Here is a 20,353-nt window from a genome sequence, read left to right on the forward strand (position 1 = left end):
GATTTAACTGAATCTGTAATGCCGGTGTATTTCAACACCGCAACATGCAATTTGCTGTTCTTTAACCTGATTTGTACCACATTGGTACAGCAGGTTATTTCTATTACACGAGTGACAGAGAGGCCCAGTTTCAGGGTTAATGGCAGCGGAGTGGCATGCAGTGATGTACGTTTATGGCCAATTAGATTGGCTGGGGGCAGATTTATGACCGAGACAGCCATTTTTCTCTCCCGGTCTCTGCGTCTCTCTCTCTCTCTCTCTCTCTCTCTCTCTCTCTCTCTCTCTCTCTCTCTCTCTCTCTCTCTCACACACACACACACACACACACACACACACACACACACACACACACACACACACACACACACACACACACACACACACACGTCCTTTGTAGTTATTTTAAAGGCAATAAAACAATGTCTTCCGTGTCATGAAATCAAAAGTGACATGCTTGCTAACATACGCACACACAGAAGAACTAAAATATCGAGAAGGTCTGAGTGGAACACTGAATGGCATGTTTTAATGTTTTATGTTCGACTGCCTGCTTATCTCTGGAGAAAACCTGGTTTTGACTCACTAGTGTGTGTCACCGGGCTGAACCTCTTATCTCCTGCATTCCACCACAACCCCCCCCCCTCCCCCTGTTTTTTCTCCTTTTCCTGAATTTATTGAAATATCTGTGTTTGAGTGAGTGCCTGTTTCTGTATACCTGAGTATTAGACTCCATGTAAATATGCAGGGTTGTACCGGAGATGACACTGTAAATCTGTCTGCAAAACATGCAAGTTATTTCCTCCTTGTCTGCTCGTGGATATGTAGTCTTATTCACTGCAATACTTTCAGATTAATTGCGTCATAGTTTAAAACTTACCTTAAACTATTTGGCTTAAGGGAACATTACTTTGCATTGGAATGGGTCTGATTCATTTTAGTTGAACATGATTTCATGATCTCAGCCTTCCAGGGTAAAAGAAAATTCCCAAACCTTTACATTCCTTAAATTAAAATGAACGTTACTTTTTGTCATACTCTATAAAATCCTATAAATAAAGTGGTTGTGTGCACAAAATGGTAGGTTATGTCAGAAAATGAATATGAACAATTAAAAATGTTGCACATTAGGAAATATTTCTCATGGTAATCACATGGACGCATGAAGGTTACCATAATACGTTTGATCCAGTTCTGTTCTAAGGAGCAATGTCACAGAGACTCAGAGTTGGACTGCTCCATACTTTAATTCCATAATAGTGTTATTAAAATTTAATGTTGTGCACGTCCGATGTACCTATTGAATCAGATTACCATGATACCCACAAGGTGCCCTTTCTATTTATTCTCATTCCATGACAGCACAGTTACTGAGCTATTGCCCTGTCTGCACCCATCAATAGACGGCTGGGGGCTTACCATCGCTGGAACGCTGTTTTATTCCATTTCTGTGTTGTCTTTATTAAATGCCCACATTATAACTGATGGATGGCAGACTGATTGCTAAGAGCAAGCAACCAGATAAGGAAAGGGAGGCCATACTGTGTGTACAGTGTGTTAGTGCTGTGTGTGAGAGAAAGAGAGTGTGTGGGTGTATGTTGGAGAGAGAGAGAGAGAGAGAAGGAGCTAAATTCTATGCAATGTATTCGGGTCATGCTGCTCCAGAAAGTCAAATGAATTAGTAGGCACCTCCAGGAAATTACACTGTGTGTGCGTCCGTTTGTGTCTGTGCGCACACAGCCGCACTTGCATGATACATCATGTCTGTTTCAGTGTCTGTCTTTCTGCTTGTCCCTTTGGGGCCCTCAAAGAACAGACATGCTCTGCCAATCGAGGTCAAGGTCATGGCTGTGATTAGTGCCAGACAAGAGCATCATTCTGTTCTCTGATGGGGGGGCGGGGGCGGGGGGGCTACAAGCGTGTGCCACTGCTGCCAGCTCCATTAATAGCCTGTGGAGCCACATTTGTCCTTGAATAACCACGTTGAAGACATTTGGCGCATTGCCATGAACTTGCTTTATTGGCCATGACTGTTTGATTACAATCAGATGTTGCTTAATTTCCATTTCCAGTTAGTTAATTGAGGAACAATCACCTGGTTGCCACCTGTCAAGATGTCAACCTGATAGGAAACGTTCAATGACACTATGTAGAAGTAAAGAGAAATAAACACGTTTCACCAGGGCAAACATTTGCTGTTGGTCCCCTATTGATCCTCTTCACCCTGTTACCTGTCTGAAATCCCTGTAATCCAAACGAAGCAAACAATCCCTTATGAAGGTCCGCTTGACTTTTAACCACATTACACTGTCTTCATCAGTTGCCATGGAGATGGGTCTGTTCACATGTTAAGCTGTGGATTTTAGCATGATCCATTAAAGTGCAGCCTATTTGAGACCTTGGAAACGGATCTAGTTTTGTCAAAACAATCAAGACTCAAGGTCCGCTTATTGCTTTATTCATTGCGCAACTTTCAATCATATAGCACAGTCTTTATCTATCTATCTATCTATCTATCTATCGATCTATCTATCTATCTATCTATCTATCTATCTATCTATCTATCTATCTATCTATCTATCTATCTAGTTTAGTTTTTCTGATTGGTTGTGGTTTATTGTCCAACTAAAACGCAGAGGAGCGCGCGGATGACTTGACAGCGCGAGCTCGGCAGATGGCTCTGAAGCGCTCAGCACATCGCCGGCGCGCGCTGTTGATGGCTGACCACGCGCGCTCTCCCTCTCCCCTCGCGCACCTCCACTCCAGCCACCTCTTTGCCCGGACTCCGAGCGGCGACCAGAAGACGCAACGAGACGAAACCAGACCAAAAGCGAGGGCAGCGTTGAAGGAATACTTGTGGGAGATGGAGGAATGATGAGAGGACGGTTAGTTTGCAGACAGGCAGGAGAACCGCTGTCGCAGAGGACGAGGAGGAGGAGGAGGAGAAGGGACGGAGGAGAGAGGGAGCAGTCACATCTGCCGCGACTTTGGGGATTTCTCTCCGGCAAAGTGGACAGAAAAGGCGGGACACGACACATCTTTCGGATGCTAAATAACACCACCACCGTGTGTGAGAGGAATGAATAACATGTGTCGGAATTGTCGCGGTGGAACAGCGTGTCGATTTTCTCGACCTTTTATCGTTTTTTCTCTCCCTGTTTTGCAATTCCGACAGTTAAGGTAGGCTAATGTCTGCTTTATTGAAGGTGCGTCGCGAGTCAATGTCCCAGTAAGCTGTTTTTATAAGAAAAGGTCCTCTGTTTTTTTTTTTGTATTTTCATTTGAAGCATCCTTTGGAGAGTGTTTTGGGGGGGTAAAGGAGGACGGCTGTTAAAGAGGCGAGACCCCCACCCCCTCTTCCCCCTTACATAAATGTTTGCGTGCCGTTAGTGCTCTCGTTCTCTGTCGACCCCCCCACCTCCCCCTCCTCTTCCTCTGAATAGGTCTCACACGCAGACGGAGGCATCTCATATGCACACAGACACAGACAGACCTGGACATTATCTCACGCGCACGCAAACGCACTTCTCGTAGGCATAGGCTACATGATTATAAAAACAGAGCTCACCCCCCTCACCCAGCCAGCCCTCTCACGCCCCACTATCTGATGACTCCCCGGCGGAGAGGTGGACGTGGTACGGAACCGACTGTAGCATCCTCATCGTCCTCAACACTACCACTGTCATCACCATCCTCCTCCTCTTCCTCACTACCACCATGTCCTCGTCGTCGCGCAAGATCTCCTCCGAGTCGTTCAGCAGCTCGGTGGGCTCGGACTGCGGGCTCGAAAGCCCCGGGGGAGACGGAGGGGACGGTGGTCTGGAGCCGGCGGAGGAGAGCCGAGGCTGCCCCTTCTCCTCCTTCCACTCGTCCCACAGAGCGGTGCTCTGGAACGGCCGCAGTCCCGCCGAGAGGCCCGCGTGCCCGGCGGGCGAGGAGCAGCAAGGTGGACCCGGCGGACCCCACAAGAGGGTCACCAGGAGGCGACGAGTGAACTTGGACTCGCTGGGGGAGAGCCTGAGGCGACTGACCTCACCCACGGTAGGCCTCCAGCTCAGCTTGACTGTGTCTTCAGGAAATATTAGATATTTCTAAGTTGTAGTGCTATATGCATAGGAATCCATTCTCCTATAGCCTAACTAAATGTACCACATTTGTAGAGCGTTTGTCTAAAATCGGTTATAATGTGTTGGGTCCAGTTTGTTTTTCAGTGTACAAAGAGAGCCGAGCGTTACAGACTCAATCAATCACAGTTGGTCTTCAGAAGACACTCAGAAGTTGTTTTTTGTTGTTGTTGTGGAGAAACAGTCAATAAGATAACCAAACAGCCAGAAGCATTTATTCCATCCCACACACTGTCTCCACCGTGGAGGAGGAGACGCAGCCTTAAAGATCAGGAGAAGACAAACTATTCCACCATCGTAGGCCAGGGTTGTCCAAAAAATCCCAGACAATACCTCTTCTCATATCACGATGTGACATGTGCTGCTGTCTATGAAAAAAAGCCCCATTTCATCCTTCACTTAGCCTGAATCATCTGGCAGATTATATAATGAATATATTGTTGGGAGGAAGAGAGAGGGGAGATGGCCATACTCTGTCTGTTTTTTATATGTAATGATGCGAGCAGTGTGACGAGAGACCCTGTTTCTGTACGTCTCGGTTGTAATGCAGACTCTTATGTCATAAAGCGGCTAGAACCAAGTATAATTGTGATGGATGATGTATGATTAGGGCGTTTGATTTGTGATTGTGCGTACATCAGTTTGGGATTTGATCGCATCTCCTGTATTGTGGCCCGTGTTGTGTAGTTGAGCAGCAATAGTCTTGGCCTACAGGTCAACAGTGGCAAAGAAGTCAAATCCAGCCTGATGAAGGTGATGTAAACTGAATGAGAGTAAGCGAATGTGTTCAAACCCTGACATTGTTTGACTGCTTCATAGTACCAATGATACCAAAAATGGGACAGAGATAAGGATTTGACCTGACTAGTGACATACACATACAATCACATGGAGTGTTGCAGGCAAACTCTCTGGTAAATACAAAGTGTTTTTTCCGACATATGTTTTAGCTAAAAACTGTTTACTTACACATCAAAAATTAGGAGACATGAGAATTTCACTACATGTGTTGGTGAGAAAAATATCTGTTATTGGCTGTTCAACTTTCTTCATTAGTCACTAAAGGAGAAGCATTTGCTGCCCATGCTGGGCATGTACAATGTTATAAACCAAGATAAGACAAGTTGGCCGTGGTTTGGTGGCATTTTCCTATTAAGGACATATTAAGGGGCGGCTGTGGCTCAAAGCTACAGCGGATCAGCCTCTTATTAGCAGAGCTGTGGTTCAATCCCCCGGTCCTCCAGTAGGCATGTTGCACTGTGCAAGATACTGAACCCCACATTGCATCTGTGTGTGAAAGCATGAGACTAGAACAAAGCTTACTATGGTGTTTTGTAGGTCTGGTTATGTTGGTTCCCTTCATAATGAGAGGACTGCTGCTTTCTTCAGATTAGAGGATGTCGCGGGGAATAGGCTTCTCCAAATTACAATTGCTCAGAGCCGGTGGTCCAGTTCCTCGGAGCAATGCGGTACATGTTGCAGAGATGTCGATATAGGAGAGCAGTGATTGACAGCCTCTTTTTTTTTTTGCTGCCCAGACACAACTTTGCAGAAATAATGAAATTCAGCTGCGCAGCTACAAATTTGAGGTTGGTGCATATTGGAGAGCGCCACTGAGAGCCAACTTCAGCTCTCACTTGTAGGCTCTTACTGGCCCTGATCTTTAATAGATCTGTGAAAAAATAGGACAGAGTGAACACTTAAAGGCAGGTTTGTATAACACTCAGCGATGATAATATCTGGCATTGTGGAATTGTGTGTGTGCAAGTATGTGTTTGCCTATAAGTGCAATTAAAGGCATCAGTTGGGCGTCATCAATGGAGACTATATATTTGAATATGTAAGAGTCATTAAGTTGTTGGTCATTGGGACAGTGGAAAGGTGTTTTTTCAGTTTCTGAAGGGTGTGTGTGTGTGTGTGTGTGTGTGTGTGTGTGTGTGTGTGTGTGTGTGTGTGTGTGTGGGGCTGTACTGTGGGTGACAGAGTGGGTTTATCATAAAGTATGTTTAATGTTCTAGTGGTGTTGCAATAAAGTATAAATAATTATTAGTAAGTAACATACACTAGCAAATTTCATAGACACATGTACACTCACTAACTCGCAACACACTGTTAATATCTTTTTTGTTCTCTCTCCTACACACACACACACACACACACACACACACACACACACACACACACACTGTGGCTGCGTGCAGTGGCAGTGTCTGTTGTTGACTGCAATGGACCGTGACAGGGAGAACAGAGCAAGCTCTCTGTGGTTGTCTTCACCCTGACCACACTGACCCAGAAGCAACAACACACACACACACACACACACACACACACACACACACACACACACACACACACACACACACACACACACACATTTACATGTGTGCAAACATGAATTCTTTGTCTCCCTCCCTCTCCCTCCCTCAGTTTCGTGTATACACATGGAAGGTGGCCATTAGCTTCGTGACCCGTGACGCTGATCAAAAGGCAGCGAGTGTTGGCCACAAATATGAAAAGTGTGAGACAATTGTGCGAGTGTGCTAGTGTGTTTCTTATGCTAAATCCACACCCAAAGACTGTGGTCACAGCTTCCCTATCAATGACCAGTTTCATTAAGACTAGATCTGCCTTTCTTTGAGTTAAAAAGCACGGTTTGGTCATTGTTCTGTGTGTACACATGCTGGCTGTTTCATGTGAATTCACCTGTTCAGGTTGTCTGTTTGCTGTGATCAGCCCGCCTCTATTCTGTTATACTTCTTATACTTTTCACGAATGAGGCTAGTTTCTTAAAATCGGAAAAATAAATTGTGGATATACAAACCCTCCAGTGATTTCTAGGTGACAAGGTGGTTTTGAGTAGAGTTTATAGATGAACCAAGGCTGAGGTTTACCTCTCAAAACTGCAAAATCATCTCCCCAAGTGACCGGAATTCACTTCACTAATCAAACTGGAATTATGCTTCTCCAAAGGCACGCAAAAATGCATCTGTGAACCGACGCACAGAAGGGCGTTATTATTCGCAACCTACGGTGTGTCAACGTATTGTGTGCAAGCATAAAAGAAGAAGCCACTTGAATGTATCTGAGCAGCGTAATTGAAGCATTGTAGTGACACTTGTGAGTTACATTAAGTGCATTTGATCTTTTGTAGGGAACAACAGCCTTGTCCTTGGCCATGTCCCCACAATCCTGATACAAAGTAGATTGAAAACAGAATTGTTGTCTTTGTACCTGCTTTATTACTTGCCTCCTCCCTGACAGAGAGGCCCCCGATGTGTCTCACGCTGGGATTTATCTTGCGGAGTCTCATCTGGTGGTACGAGTTTCTATTTGCTTTGATAGTGGAGGTAGCTATCCAACTGTGCTGAAGCACCGGTGCCCACTGCGCTGTGACCATAGACGACACCAGTTGATGCTATTGGAAAAAATTAGGAGGAGAAAGATGCAATAAAGGGAGGGAAGGAACCAGACAGAAAGGCACGTTCACATACAGTAGAGACCAGTTTGACTGAACCGCACTGGGAACGAAAGCAATGCAGAGCAACAGAGCAAGAGGAATGGAGTATTGGTGAGATTCTGCCCCCCCCCCCCCCCAAGGTAAAGAAACAGAGCAAACAAAAGAGACAGAGTGGTTTGGATAAGGACCACAGGGACCTAGAGAAGGAGAGGAGGCTGTGTCTCAAAAGAGAGAAACAGTTTGAGTTTAAACCCTCAAAAAAAAAAAAATATTTACATATTTTTTTCTTCTAATCGTCCCTTACCTACCGTTTCTCATGTGTATTCACCATCATCATGCTATATTTAAAAAATATTTATTGAGTTACATGCAAGTATAGATGTTGTAGTGTCCATCTATCCTAAGAACAGCTCCGATCTAGCCGTAAGGCACCGAGCAGGTTTTGTATGTACAGTTGGCCGTGGTATGTATGTATGTGCGTACAGTAAACATGGCAGTGATTGCAACAATGCAGACGATGTTTGCGGCCTGTATGATTGCACATGTGTGGCTGTTAACAGGTAGTGCCCGTGTGTATATACAGGCTATGGTGTTTGGCCATGTTGTATGAAACCCGTGATGGTACACTGTAATGTGCGTGTTCTGTTGTAAATGAGTAGCTGCGTGAAGGACGCAGTAAGAGGAGGACATTGTCAGGAAAACACAGTTTCTGTTCTACACGTGCACGCAAACGTGCAAGTGGGGAGTAGAGAGGGGACGGGGAAGTTTTTACTCACAATTCTATAATCTATATTATATATATATATAATTATAATAATATATTATTTATATTTAGCTATCTGTGTCCAACATGCTCCTGTTGTTGCTAAGCAGACGTAAGGCTCACTGTAGCTTTTTGTATCACCGAAACGCACTGCTACAGTATAGTTCCAATTCCAACTATATGATATCTAATTTATATTTAACCAGATAGTGAAATAACCATATTGACCTTTTAAAACACCCGCTGACTAATATGTAGATTTGCTCTCTGACTGCACACACACACACACACACACACACTGACTGTCTGACTGTCACTGTCGATACAGCGCCACAATACACTCTTCTCTCTCGCTCCCTATTTGTCTCTTTACACACACACACACACACACACACACACACACACACACACACACACACACACACACACACACACACACACACACACACGCACACAAAATCAGTCCTGTATCTATCGGGAGTGGGTGGAGGCCTTAGAATGACCTCTCCAGCTGGCACACTGTGTTTTAGCATTGTCACAGCCATGCATTTGAGCCGTATCACGGATAATCACTTTGGACCCGCCTCCCCAAGCTTAGGCTTTCAGTAACGCAAAATAGGCCAGCTTCATGCACACACACACACACACACACACACACACACACACACACACACACACACACACACACACACACACACACACAGCGGTTTGATGGGGCTAAATATTTGGAACTCCTCTATACGATATCACAAATGTAAACTGAAATCGATGACAGTAATCACTCTCATCAATTACATTGTGGAAAGCTATTCAGATTTGAGAAAAAAATTCGAAATAAATACATTTAAAAAATAAAATGTATGTTTTTTAACCATGACTCTGTTGGTCTCTATTCACGTTCCCCAGTAATCTGGGACAGTGAGCCAGCGTGCACAATAGTGAGATCCTGTAACTAAAGCAGCTACATGGAATAAAGCCATCATTAATTTGATTATTTACACCTGAGCTTTTCCTGCTATTCTCTGTTTTGTACATGATATGATTTGAGCTATTTTGAACACCAAGAAAGGAAGCCATATTCACATATTTCAAAGATTTCATTGGGAATTACTGAATATGTGCTCTGTTGATGCTTAAATGTATGCAAAAACATGTATACTTTTCTAATGTTTTCACTTTTTCTTGCAGACGCAGACTGTTCAGGAGGCTCTCCAGCGAACTCTACAATTCTACAGACAACAAGAGATCCGGTGAGACTGTCTTTTTTTTCTCCTTTGCTGTCTGTCTGTCTGTCTCTTGCTGGTTCTCTCTCTGACTCCTGTCCTCTTTTATCCCCACGACTCCCTTGCTGTCTACTTGCTGTCTCATCCCAGCGTCCCCATCACTCATTTTCTCCTCTTTGACTTCATTTTTCTCACTTCTCTGTCTCTCTGTCAATCACACACCTGTTCAATCTCTCGCTGCCTCCAATTTTTTTCAGACAGACAGACACACACACACACACACACACACACACACACACACACACACACACACACACACCCCTCTTAACTCTGCCTTTGTCTCACTGTCCCTCCCTGTCAAAACAGTAAAACTCAGTAGAGAGGATCCAGCCAGGCACAACACGTACTAACTTTGTCCATGAAGCGCATACTGAATACAAATTTAGAAACCGGTTTGGGATCTCTCCAGTTTTTTATTTTTCTTTGGCAACTCTTTACTTTTTGTCACTGTTTTGACCCTGCTTGTTTAATGTACAATGGGACGCACGTCTGTTTTGCGATGAAGGCATATCAACATTTGATAGTTTTATAGTGAAATCCTTGATATGCAGCATCTCAATCATTTTAATCCAAAAAGTACCAGAAAGCAAATGATAGTCCTTCTATTGGATAGTAGGCTATATTTAGCGGTAGTGCAAAAGTTAGAGATCAAGCTTGTGAGTCTAATTCCCAGACTGAAACCCTTAATATGGGTGGAGACTCAACCTTTCATCGACACTGTGGAGGTGACATTTCCCTGCCTCTCTGTTGTCCAGCTGCTTCATTAGATCCACCCAGTGACCAACATATATGAATCTATGCAGGCTAAGTCAAGTGTCAGATCATGCAAATAACTAAAATGTACATAATCTATTCAGATTATGGTTTACCACCATCCCAACAAATTTTTTTTTTTTTTTGTAGATCTCACTGCATTGGAAAATGGCTTTTCTGTCAAAAAGTTATTCGCGATGAAATAATCTGAAAGAACTAGTGACAACACAGTTTGCAGTGAACTATTATTCAGTCTTTTGACAAACACACACACACACACACACACACACAATTCTGTCAACCTGCTCAGGGTGCTTGGGTTTCCGTCTTCCAGTGGGCTTTTGTTGTGCAACTTGACGATCCAGTTATAAAGAACTAATAATTATTGGGAATGTCAAAAGAACATACATCATGTGAACCAGTGTGTCTAATCAGCAATATTATAAAAAAAAAGTAAAATGTAAAATCTGATCTAAATAATAGAATACGTTGGACTCGTATGTCCATTATGTTTTGTGCGGATGAGAGGGTGTTTCATCGTGTTATTAGCCATTTAGCATCCGATTAGCTCTTCTTATTTGCTGATCACATGGCTAATCATATCCTGAGTGTGTTTGGTTTGTGTCTTTGACAGATGTCAGGAAGTTGGCAGCGAGGGGAGGCAAAAAGAGAGGAGGGAGGACAAGTGCCCGTTTCTAGAAAATTCTGGATCAGAAGAAGATGTCCTACAAATCCTTCAGTACATGGCCACCATACTGGGTGAGTACATGAAGTAAAGTAAGATGCACCTGTGTGTGACTCTGCATATGATTAATGTGGTAACGAGTGTGTGTATGTATTTAGTTTATGGTTTTCATCCCATTGTAACTGGACGTGTTGTATTTACGGTGTTGCTTTGTATGTACTGTGTTATTGTAATTCAACGCCAAGACACACACATTAGCAATGCTACTCTTTTTTCCCTCATGCATGTTCTGTAGTATTAGTATTGTTTGTTTACGTGTGTGTATGTGTATGTGTGTGTGTGTGTGTGTGTGTGTGTGTCTGTGTGTGTGTGTGTGTGTGTGTGTGTGTGTATGTGTGTGTGTGTGTGTGTGTGTGTGTGTGTGTGTGTGTGTGTGTGTGTGTGTGTGTGTGTGTGTGTGTGTGTGTGTGTGTGTGTGCCATCCCCTAGAGGCTAGACCTCTAAAACACATTGCACACATTTAATGAAAAAGGGAAATACTTTATCATGGCCTAACTAACACAACACACACACGCACACACACACACTGTATGACTCACTCTTGAAATGTACACTGTCTCACTGGCCTAACATGAATACACACACGCACACACACACACACACACACACACACACACACACACACACACACACACACACACACACACACATACACACACACACACACACACACACACACACACAGAGGTTGTCCAGGTGAGTCAGTCAGCTTTGTTCTCCCTCTGTACATCTCAAATCTCTTCCTGACGCTTATCTACAGTATATTTAGAGTCCTTCTCTGTCCTGTTGTATTGTCATGAAGAGCGACCACCACTGTATGCATTAACTACACTGCCATTGTGTTTTTTAACACTTCTGCCCTTCACTCATCTTCTCACCCGTTTATCTCTCCTTTTCAACTTTCCGCCATGCTTTCAATCTATTTAATGATAGCACCTGTTTCACAGAAGCTTGGCACCTTAACCATACAGCCCTCCATGTGAATTTTCTACTAAAGGAGTTTATCCATTTATCCATCCTTTTTATGCCCTATAATAGTTGTATTATGGTATGGATGGCCTCTGACTGAGGCAAAGGTCTGTAAAAGATGCACATACATATTTTCTTTCATGTTCTTATATGAACATTATGCCGATATCTTTATGCATTGTATCTTTTTTCCTCACGTTGGACTTTAATTTTGCCGTTGGGTTATCAGTTAAATCCTAAATGCCGCTTCCGATGTCCTCTCTGACAGACGGCCTCTGAGCAAGATGAAGTTCCTTTTTTACAGCATCTTTTAATTGTGTCATACAACTTTTTTTCTTGTACATTTTTTTTCTTGTTTTGTTCTATTTTCTGGTGTCAGGTTTAATTTATATTAAATGTCAGGATTTTTTTTTATAGTTGCTTAATCCTTTGATCCTGTTTTGTCATTATTCAGTTAGTAGGCATGTGATACGATTAATTTATCTTATCAATATTCATTATTTTAGCAAGGCTTTGATGCTTGATTACTTTGAACACTGTTATTTTTTGGTTGATATGCTTGAAATTATTTTTGCTGAATTTGAATCTTGGTCAAAACATATCATGGAGCAAATATAACAGTAGGTTTTATGTAAAAGGCAGCTGTAACAGGAACTTATTACACTTGGAGGGCTGCATTGAATAATACCGAATGGCAGTGAACCAAGATGTAAGTTTGATTAATGCATTGCTTATATCCATATAGTTTTATTGGTATTTGATTGTGTGCATGTTGTCTGGTTACATGTATTATCAGTCTATGATGTTGATGTTATTTTGCATCCTCTCTCTCACAGGAGTTCCATTCTGTGAGCTGCGAGAGCATTTTGGAGAGGAGTTCTTTGGCCTCTGCTTTGAAGAAAATGAACGGGTGCTTCGGGCCGTGGGTGGAAACCTGCAGGACTTCTTCAATGGCTTTGACGCCATTTTGGAACACATTCGCACCTCCACGGGGCGCCGTGCCTCATCTGAGAGCCCCTCCTTCCAGTGCAAGGATCCCTACGAGGAGGAGAAAGGGAGAAGAAAATTGGACAAAGTTGGTGAGCGAGGAGAAAGTGATGGAAGAGGGAAGGTGTTGCTTCTTCATTGTTTCAACCCTGCTCCTGTTGTTGGATTGGTCATGCCAGGGTTTATCAGAGCTGTTGCCAGGCGGATCTTTCATTCAGAAGTCGAGGTTGAAGAGGTGCCACCTCTAACCCCGTTATTGCCCAATGAAGATACAGAACTCACAGGCGGAGACTCCACTACCCCCACCCCGACGGCCTCCCCCACCGCCTCACCCTCCTCGTCCCCATCCCCTCCATCTCCTTTCCCAACCTCTGTTCCCACTGTTTGCTTGTCCTTCCAAATCCAGGAGATATGCCCACCTTCCCTCTCCTCCCTCCCAAATTATGCCTCGGAGAGCACTAAACGCCCCCTTCTCTCACTCTCTACCAACCCCAGTGATCTGCGCATAGGCCTGGCCACGTTTTGCCGTGCCTTTCCATTTCACCTCGTCCTGGGGTCTCACATGGAGCTACTGCAGCTCGGAGAAGGTTTGAGGAAACAGGCTCGCATTGAACCTCACCGGAGCCTCTTGTTTCGAGACTGCTTTGACATTGTGTCACCCAAGATGGAGCCTTCGTTCCAGGGCATCTTGTTAAGGCTTGCCTCCCCATTTACCATCCGTAGCAGGCCTGATCCCACCCAATCTGGCACCAAGGAGAAGGTAAAGATATACATAACATAATGACACTTGCTCATATCCTACATTCACCACATATTTAGAATTATTGCTTACTTTGTAAGTACTTGATAAACTAAAATGTTCAAATGTTAAGGGTGATTTTTTGATGTAGCAACAAATCCCCTGTATCTCACAGATGGGCATAGCTTAGGCCTCTGCATCGTGGAACTCCAGAAATGATTAGTAACACATTAAAAAGTCAATCCACCCATTCTATAGCACATACTTAAATGGTTTATTTAGTTAAGCATCTTGTTTCATGTGTGATGAACTCACTCAATGTGAGTGAAAGAAGCCCACAATTACCAGTTTGTTAACAAGTTTCCACAGAATGCCGACACACACAGTGTTCTCCCCAGGAAGATGTCCAGACATTTTGATATAGTTGAATATATATACATATTATTTACTGCTGTTAGCAGTGATGTCGCCTTGTATTCAAGTTTGGTCTACCATAAAGATAAGAAAAGTCAGACCGTGGATGTCACTCCGAATGCTGATTGCCCCTCCATCACGACACCCCCATGCCTGCGATGTTTGTGCATGGCAAGAACGAGGATTGAATTGGTTCCAATTTGCCAGAACCAATAAATCAGACTTGTATGCTATATCCAGTTCTTTATTGATTTGATGATCTCCGCCGGCAGTGTCAGCGACAAACACCCTGATGCTAAATAGACCTGACAGAGAGGTGATACATCAGTCCAACCACAGTGCTGTGCTGTGTGTGCATATGTTTGTGTACGGGTGGGTGAGCTGGCTATGTGCTAAATTGCACACTAACCTTCTAGAAGTACCGGTGCGTTTGTATTGAAAAGCATTGTAACATTTGATCCACCAACGAATACGCTACTTTAAGTTTTGATTACAAATTTGGACCTATTCATCCTGAACCAAAATGTTATTGAGCAAACACACTATATCAATATTGTTTAAAGGGTGAATGTTTTGCTCAGGCAAAGCATCACCAAGCAAAAAGGTGGATGAATATGAATAAGAGGGCATGAATCTGTTCCGTGAGTTACTCTACTTGTCTCCTACTTTTTAAACATCTGTGCTAATTCACCACGGTGCAAAAATGGCTTCCTCAAGAGAGCGACAGATTGCCTGAACTGGAAAATCAGATTATTTTATGTATCAAACAGAGTGGAGAGATGTGAATAAATACCACCACAGATCTGCAGCCAAAGTGCAGTTTAAAGTCCTGTCATGTTTCCCTGTCACAGCACTGTTTGCCCTATAGTCTTTGACCTGGCATGTAAATCGAACCCACAGACAGCTCCCATACTCACACGGCACACAAACCTTTCTAAACAACCTTGATACAATTAGTACTTGCTTGATTATGTCAAGTCATTTGTTTTAATTTGCTGGCTTGTTCTGCTGCTTCATTTCAATTCATGTCACGTCAGTCGTAGAGAATGTCCTATATTCAGCATAACAGATGGCAATACATCTTATATCAGTCTAGATGTCGTATTTAAACATATGGTGTAAGTACTGTGTATAAGGACGAATTCCCTTAAGCATTACTTTGGGCTGCAGTTAACGATTATATTATGATCAATTAACAGTATATCATTTTTTTTTATCATTCAATTAATCATTTTCTCGATGAAGTCAGAAAAAAGAGAATTTCTGACGGCTGATGAGGAGATGAGGTCTTCAGATGTTTTGTTTTATATGTCCGCCAGTTTATCATCATACATATAATTCTCACATTTGAGAATCTGGAACCAGCAAATATTTTTCAAAATGCTTGAAAAATAAAAAAAATCATTTCAATTATCAAAATAGTTGCCAATGAATCGAGTCAGCTCTTCTATTCCTACGTTAAGACACATTTAAAAAAAAATGACATCACACATAAGGAGTACTTAGTATGTCACAACTTGTGAACATTTCTGTTTGAGTGAACACCAGAAAGTGAATTATTCATATGGGCTCTTGTCATGAAAGTCGTTTGCTCTGCAGCGTGAGGCTAGCATACTGTTGCAGCTTTGTGTGCAAAGAGCTCTAATTGGATGATTTTGGTCTTGCTTCGGCCAAATGTACCAATCCTGGAGTTAAATACGTTAATCTAAACGGATGACAACCAAACACAGCTACGTAGGTTCACAGATCCTCCATACATGCACGCAGATGCACATCACAACACACTGCTATTGCCGCAGTAGCAGAAGGATTCCCCACTTCACAGTCGGGCCCCGAGGACCACTACAATACATCTCCTATCTAGCTGTCATCTACTCTCTGACAGTCCCTCTCATAAATTCACTATAATTTTCTCTCCTTTCTCCTGCGACCCAATCTTTCTTTCTCCCAATGCTTTCCTGTTTCGGCTCTCTATTCCAAACTAATTCCTCCTTTTATAGGCCACATTTAGACAGCAACTTAATTTAAAAAGGGTTAATAGTTGTCATAAATGGAAACGCAATAACAATTTGCACAATAAATGCTTTTTGTTTTCCAGAGTCTCCGTTAAATCTCCCCGATAGGACAGACTTTGCTTTGTTTTTTCTGGTTCACCTTGTGTTACTGGTGGGATTACATTTAATGGTAGGCGTAGTTATCGTATCACTCGCAAATATCTTTTCTACTGGAACTGCTAGGAAGCTTTCGCAGGTTATGATGCAACAGTTTCCAAACTTTGTTTTATTGTTTTCAATGACATGACATTTCAATGACTTTCGGAATAATCACAGGGTTTTTATTGGAAGATATGTCAGGATTGTATGTAGTCTGTGGTTGGCTGTCAGTGTTTTGGTTCCATGTGGCCTTAAAATGTGTCTTTCTTATCTCCATCCACGGACCACTGGTTCAGAAAAAGTGCTTCAGCACTTCATGCTGGTTTCAGTGAGTCAGTGTAGCTGCCCTTTTGTTTGCAATTTTTGGCCCGGGAGATAGAGCGGGTCATAGACACTGCCTCGAAGCTCCAAACACCATTGACTAGACACTTGAAAGATTTGTGTCGCAGTACGTGTTTGTGGAGCAGGGTGGGCGGACATCTTTTTCCTTTAATTTTTACCGTATGAATCTTGTGTCACCTGATCAGAGAAGCGGAAGAAAGGGAGAGAGAAAGACAAGGATGGGCTGACATTTTCACTAGAAAGGGCAGTGCGAGAAGGCCACAGGCCAAGGTAAAGAGGCCACAAAAGAGCAGCCCCCCTGTGCTGCACTGTGTGTGTATATTTAAGTGTCCTGTAGTGGATTTTCAGTTTGACTTCTTTCTTCTCTTTCGCTCAGGGGCATGGGCTGTGCAAGAGACATCCAAGGACCTACTGAAAAGGTCAAATCCCATCTCTCTCGGCCTCTCTGCTGAGTGTGAGCACTGTGGTCAGCACACAGGGGAGTGTACACAGGTTGCACTGTCAAAAGCTATCCTCTAACCAGTGCATCATCTTGTTCATCATGTTTCCCCTACGCCGCAGTTCCCCATATCCTTAAAGGTCCCATATTGTAGAAAGTGAGATACCCATGTCTGCTTTGATTATATAGCAGGTCTAAATACTGTGCAAGTATCAACATAAAAAGGTAATGCTTTTGAGGCCTGGAACATCAGAATACACTTTATTGGTTATTATCAGACATATATCACAAGGTAACGTCGTCACTTTTTTGAAAGAGGAATGGAATTTAGCCTACTTGGTGTATAAGTATTTTACTTGGATGCTGATATTTTCTTTCTCTTAAAAATAACAAGAAGAACAAGACACTGAAATCCATGAATCACAACACCTGCCTCCACATTAGTGATGCTGTAAACACCCAAAAGCTCCCAGACTCTTTGGGTCACAGAGTCAAAATTCTGGTGAGGATGAGTCAGTGCTTGTTTATGGTTCTGAAGGTCTAAGTGTGTGTGGAGCTGGAGCCCTAAACCAGCTGTTGTCTCGGCTTCAGCTGATCTTGAGTTGTTGTCAAAGTGCCATGTTTTGATAATTCAGACACACATCCTGGTCTTTCTATGACATGTCTACCCAATGTAATAGGCTTGTTGGAATGGGAGATTGAGGCGTTTTGTGAAGGCTAAGGAGTACTTGCTTGAACTATCAGGATGTTCAAATTTTGTGTTATTTAACACGTTTCTGTATCACATTTGTCGGGGTTTCCCAGTGAGGTCTGTTTGTGTGTGCAGCTGCGTGTCGAGTACAAAGACAGTCATGACATTAGCACCACCTTTGATCTGTTTTGAGAAAAAACCACTGGCGTGATGGTTTGTTTGTTCAGTGGAGAGAGTGCTTTGAAAATCGCTGCACTCTTTGTCTCTGTCTACCCTTGATACATCTACAAAACAGGGTGGATAACAAATTCAAAGGAGGAGAAAAAAGGGGCACAGGGACAAGGAGAAAACACCACAAGTCACAAACATGGCAAAGATACGTTTAGTGCGAAACACAGATAAACTGAATAGCATTTTTTTCTCACCTACTCTCTCAGATTCACCACTTGAGGCTTTGTGAAATGCACTAAATGGCCATTTTAATGGTGGACATTCCTCTCCACGGTCTGTGAGATAGTTAAGAGCACAGATTGCTTAATAAATGCGAAAGTTTGACAATAATCTACTACTGTGCTAACAACACTCACGTCAGCTGTTTGGAAGTATTTCACGTTCTGCAGCCTTTATGCAATATCTGCACAGTGTTTAGAGGGATGTCAGCAGCACTGCAACATATAACATAACCAGCTTAATCAAGCATGCACCTCCACAGCATCCAGCTGTATTTCAGCTGTTATATTATTTTATATTGGAATTTAAAGAATTTCACTTAACATTTTCAAATACTTTTGATTCCTGTTTATTTTGAATGTTTACTATTAGTAGTATTATATTGGCATTAGTTTGTGACTTAATTGTTATTTAGTGTTTATATTTTGTTCTCAATCTTGGCATTTCAATTTAGTATACTGGGATTAAAAAAAAAAAAAAAACTTGTTTAAGTTGACATATTTGTTGCAGCATTAAAACAGTTTGTATGGTTTCTTCTCCTCTTTCCTACCAAAGAAGGGCTCCAATAGCACCATGATCTTTAGCACAATTTTCCCCAGACTTGGTCTTTAACATTGTAACCAAGACAAAAATGACCACAAATATTTATTATTTATACAGTTGCCATAGGTACATAGGTACAGGTAGCATCAGCATAGCAATGGAATTAAACCACTGTGAAGGCTGTCAATCATCTGTGTATAACTGCACTGAGCTGATCTCTGCACATACACTCAACAAAAATATAAATGCAACACTTTTGTTTTTCCTCCCATTTTTCATGAGATGGACTTAAAGATCTAAAATTCATTCCAGATACACAATATTACCATTTCTCTCAAACATTGTTCACAAATCAGTCTAAATGTGTGATAGTGAGCACTTCTGCTTTGCTGAGATAATCCATCCCACCTCACAGGTGTACCACATCAAGATGCTGATCTGACATCATGATTAGTGCACAGGTGTGCCTTAGACTGTCCACAATAAAAGGCCACCCTGAAATGTGCATTTTTTTGCTTTATTGGGGGTCTGGGGACTCAGAACCAGTCAGTATCTGGTGTGACCACCATTTGCCTCATGCAGTGCAACACATCTTCTTCACATAGAGTTTATCAGATTGTCAATTGTGGCCTGTGGAATGTTGGTCCACTCCTCTTCAATGGCTGTGCGAAGTTGCTGGATATTAGTGGGAACTGGTACACGCTGTCGTATACGCCGGTCAAGCACATCCCAAACATGCTCAATGGGTGACATGTCCGGTGAGTATGCTGGCCATGCAAGAACTGGGACATTTTCAGCTTCCAAGAATTGTGTACAGATCCTTGCAACATGGGGCCGTGCATTATCTTGCTGAAACATGAGGTGATGTTCATGGATGTATGGCACAACAATGGGCCTCAGGATCTCATCACGGTATCTCTGTGCATTCAAAATGCCATCAATAAAATTCACCTGTGTTCTTCGTCCATAACAGATGCCTGCCCATACCATAACCCCACCACCACCATGGGCCACTCGATCCACAACATTGACATCAGCAAAGCGCTCACCCACACGACGCCACACACGCTGTCTGCCATCTGCCCTGAACAATGTAAACCGAGATTCATCCGTGAAGAGAACACCTCTCCAACGTGCCAGACGCCATCGAATGTGAGCATTTGCCCACTCAAGTCTGTTACGGCGACGAGCTGGAGTCAGGTCAAGACCCCGATGAGGACGACGAGCATGCAGTTGAGCTTCCCTGAGACGGTTTCTGAAAGTTTGTGCAGAAATTGTTTGGTTATGCAAACCAATTGTTTCAGCAGCTGTCTGAGTGGCTGGTCTCAGACGATCTTGGAGGTGAACCTGCTGGATGTGGAGGTCCTGGGCTGGTGTGGTTACACGTGGTCTGCGGTTGTGAGGCCGGTTGGATGTACTGCCATATTCTCTGAAACGCCTTTGGAGACGGCTTATGGTGGAGAAATGAACATTCAATGCACGAGCAACAGATCTGGTTGACATT

General features: G+C 43.0%; 1 protein-coding gene across 1 annotated transcript in view; it reads left to right on the forward strand.

Moving 5' to 3' along the window:
• Positions 1-3,714: 3,714 nt before the first annotated feature.
• The window catches only part of gucy1a2 (guanylate cyclase 1, soluble, alpha 2), a gene marked incomplete at its 5' end in the record, with an annotated part of 33,659 nt that continues 17,020 nt past the window's right edge, over positions 3,715-20,353 (forward strand). The window contains 4 exons of the mRNA XM_084019156.1: positions 3,715-4,038; positions 9,530-9,591; positions 11,012-11,136; positions 12,928-13,838. Coding sequence (XP_083875282.1) covers positions 3,715-4,038; positions 9,530-9,591; positions 11,012-11,136; positions 12,928-13,838 — 1,422 coding nt within the window. The remainder of the gene's footprint in view (positions 4,039-9,529; positions 9,592-11,011; positions 11,137-12,927; positions 13,839-20,353) is intronic.

This window comes from Eutrigla gurnardus (assembly GCF_963514095.1).
Source record: "Eutrigla gurnardus genome assembly, chromosome: 10".
NCBI lineage: Eukaryota > Metazoa > Chordata > Actinopteri > Perciformes > Triglidae > Eutrigla > Eutrigla gurnardus.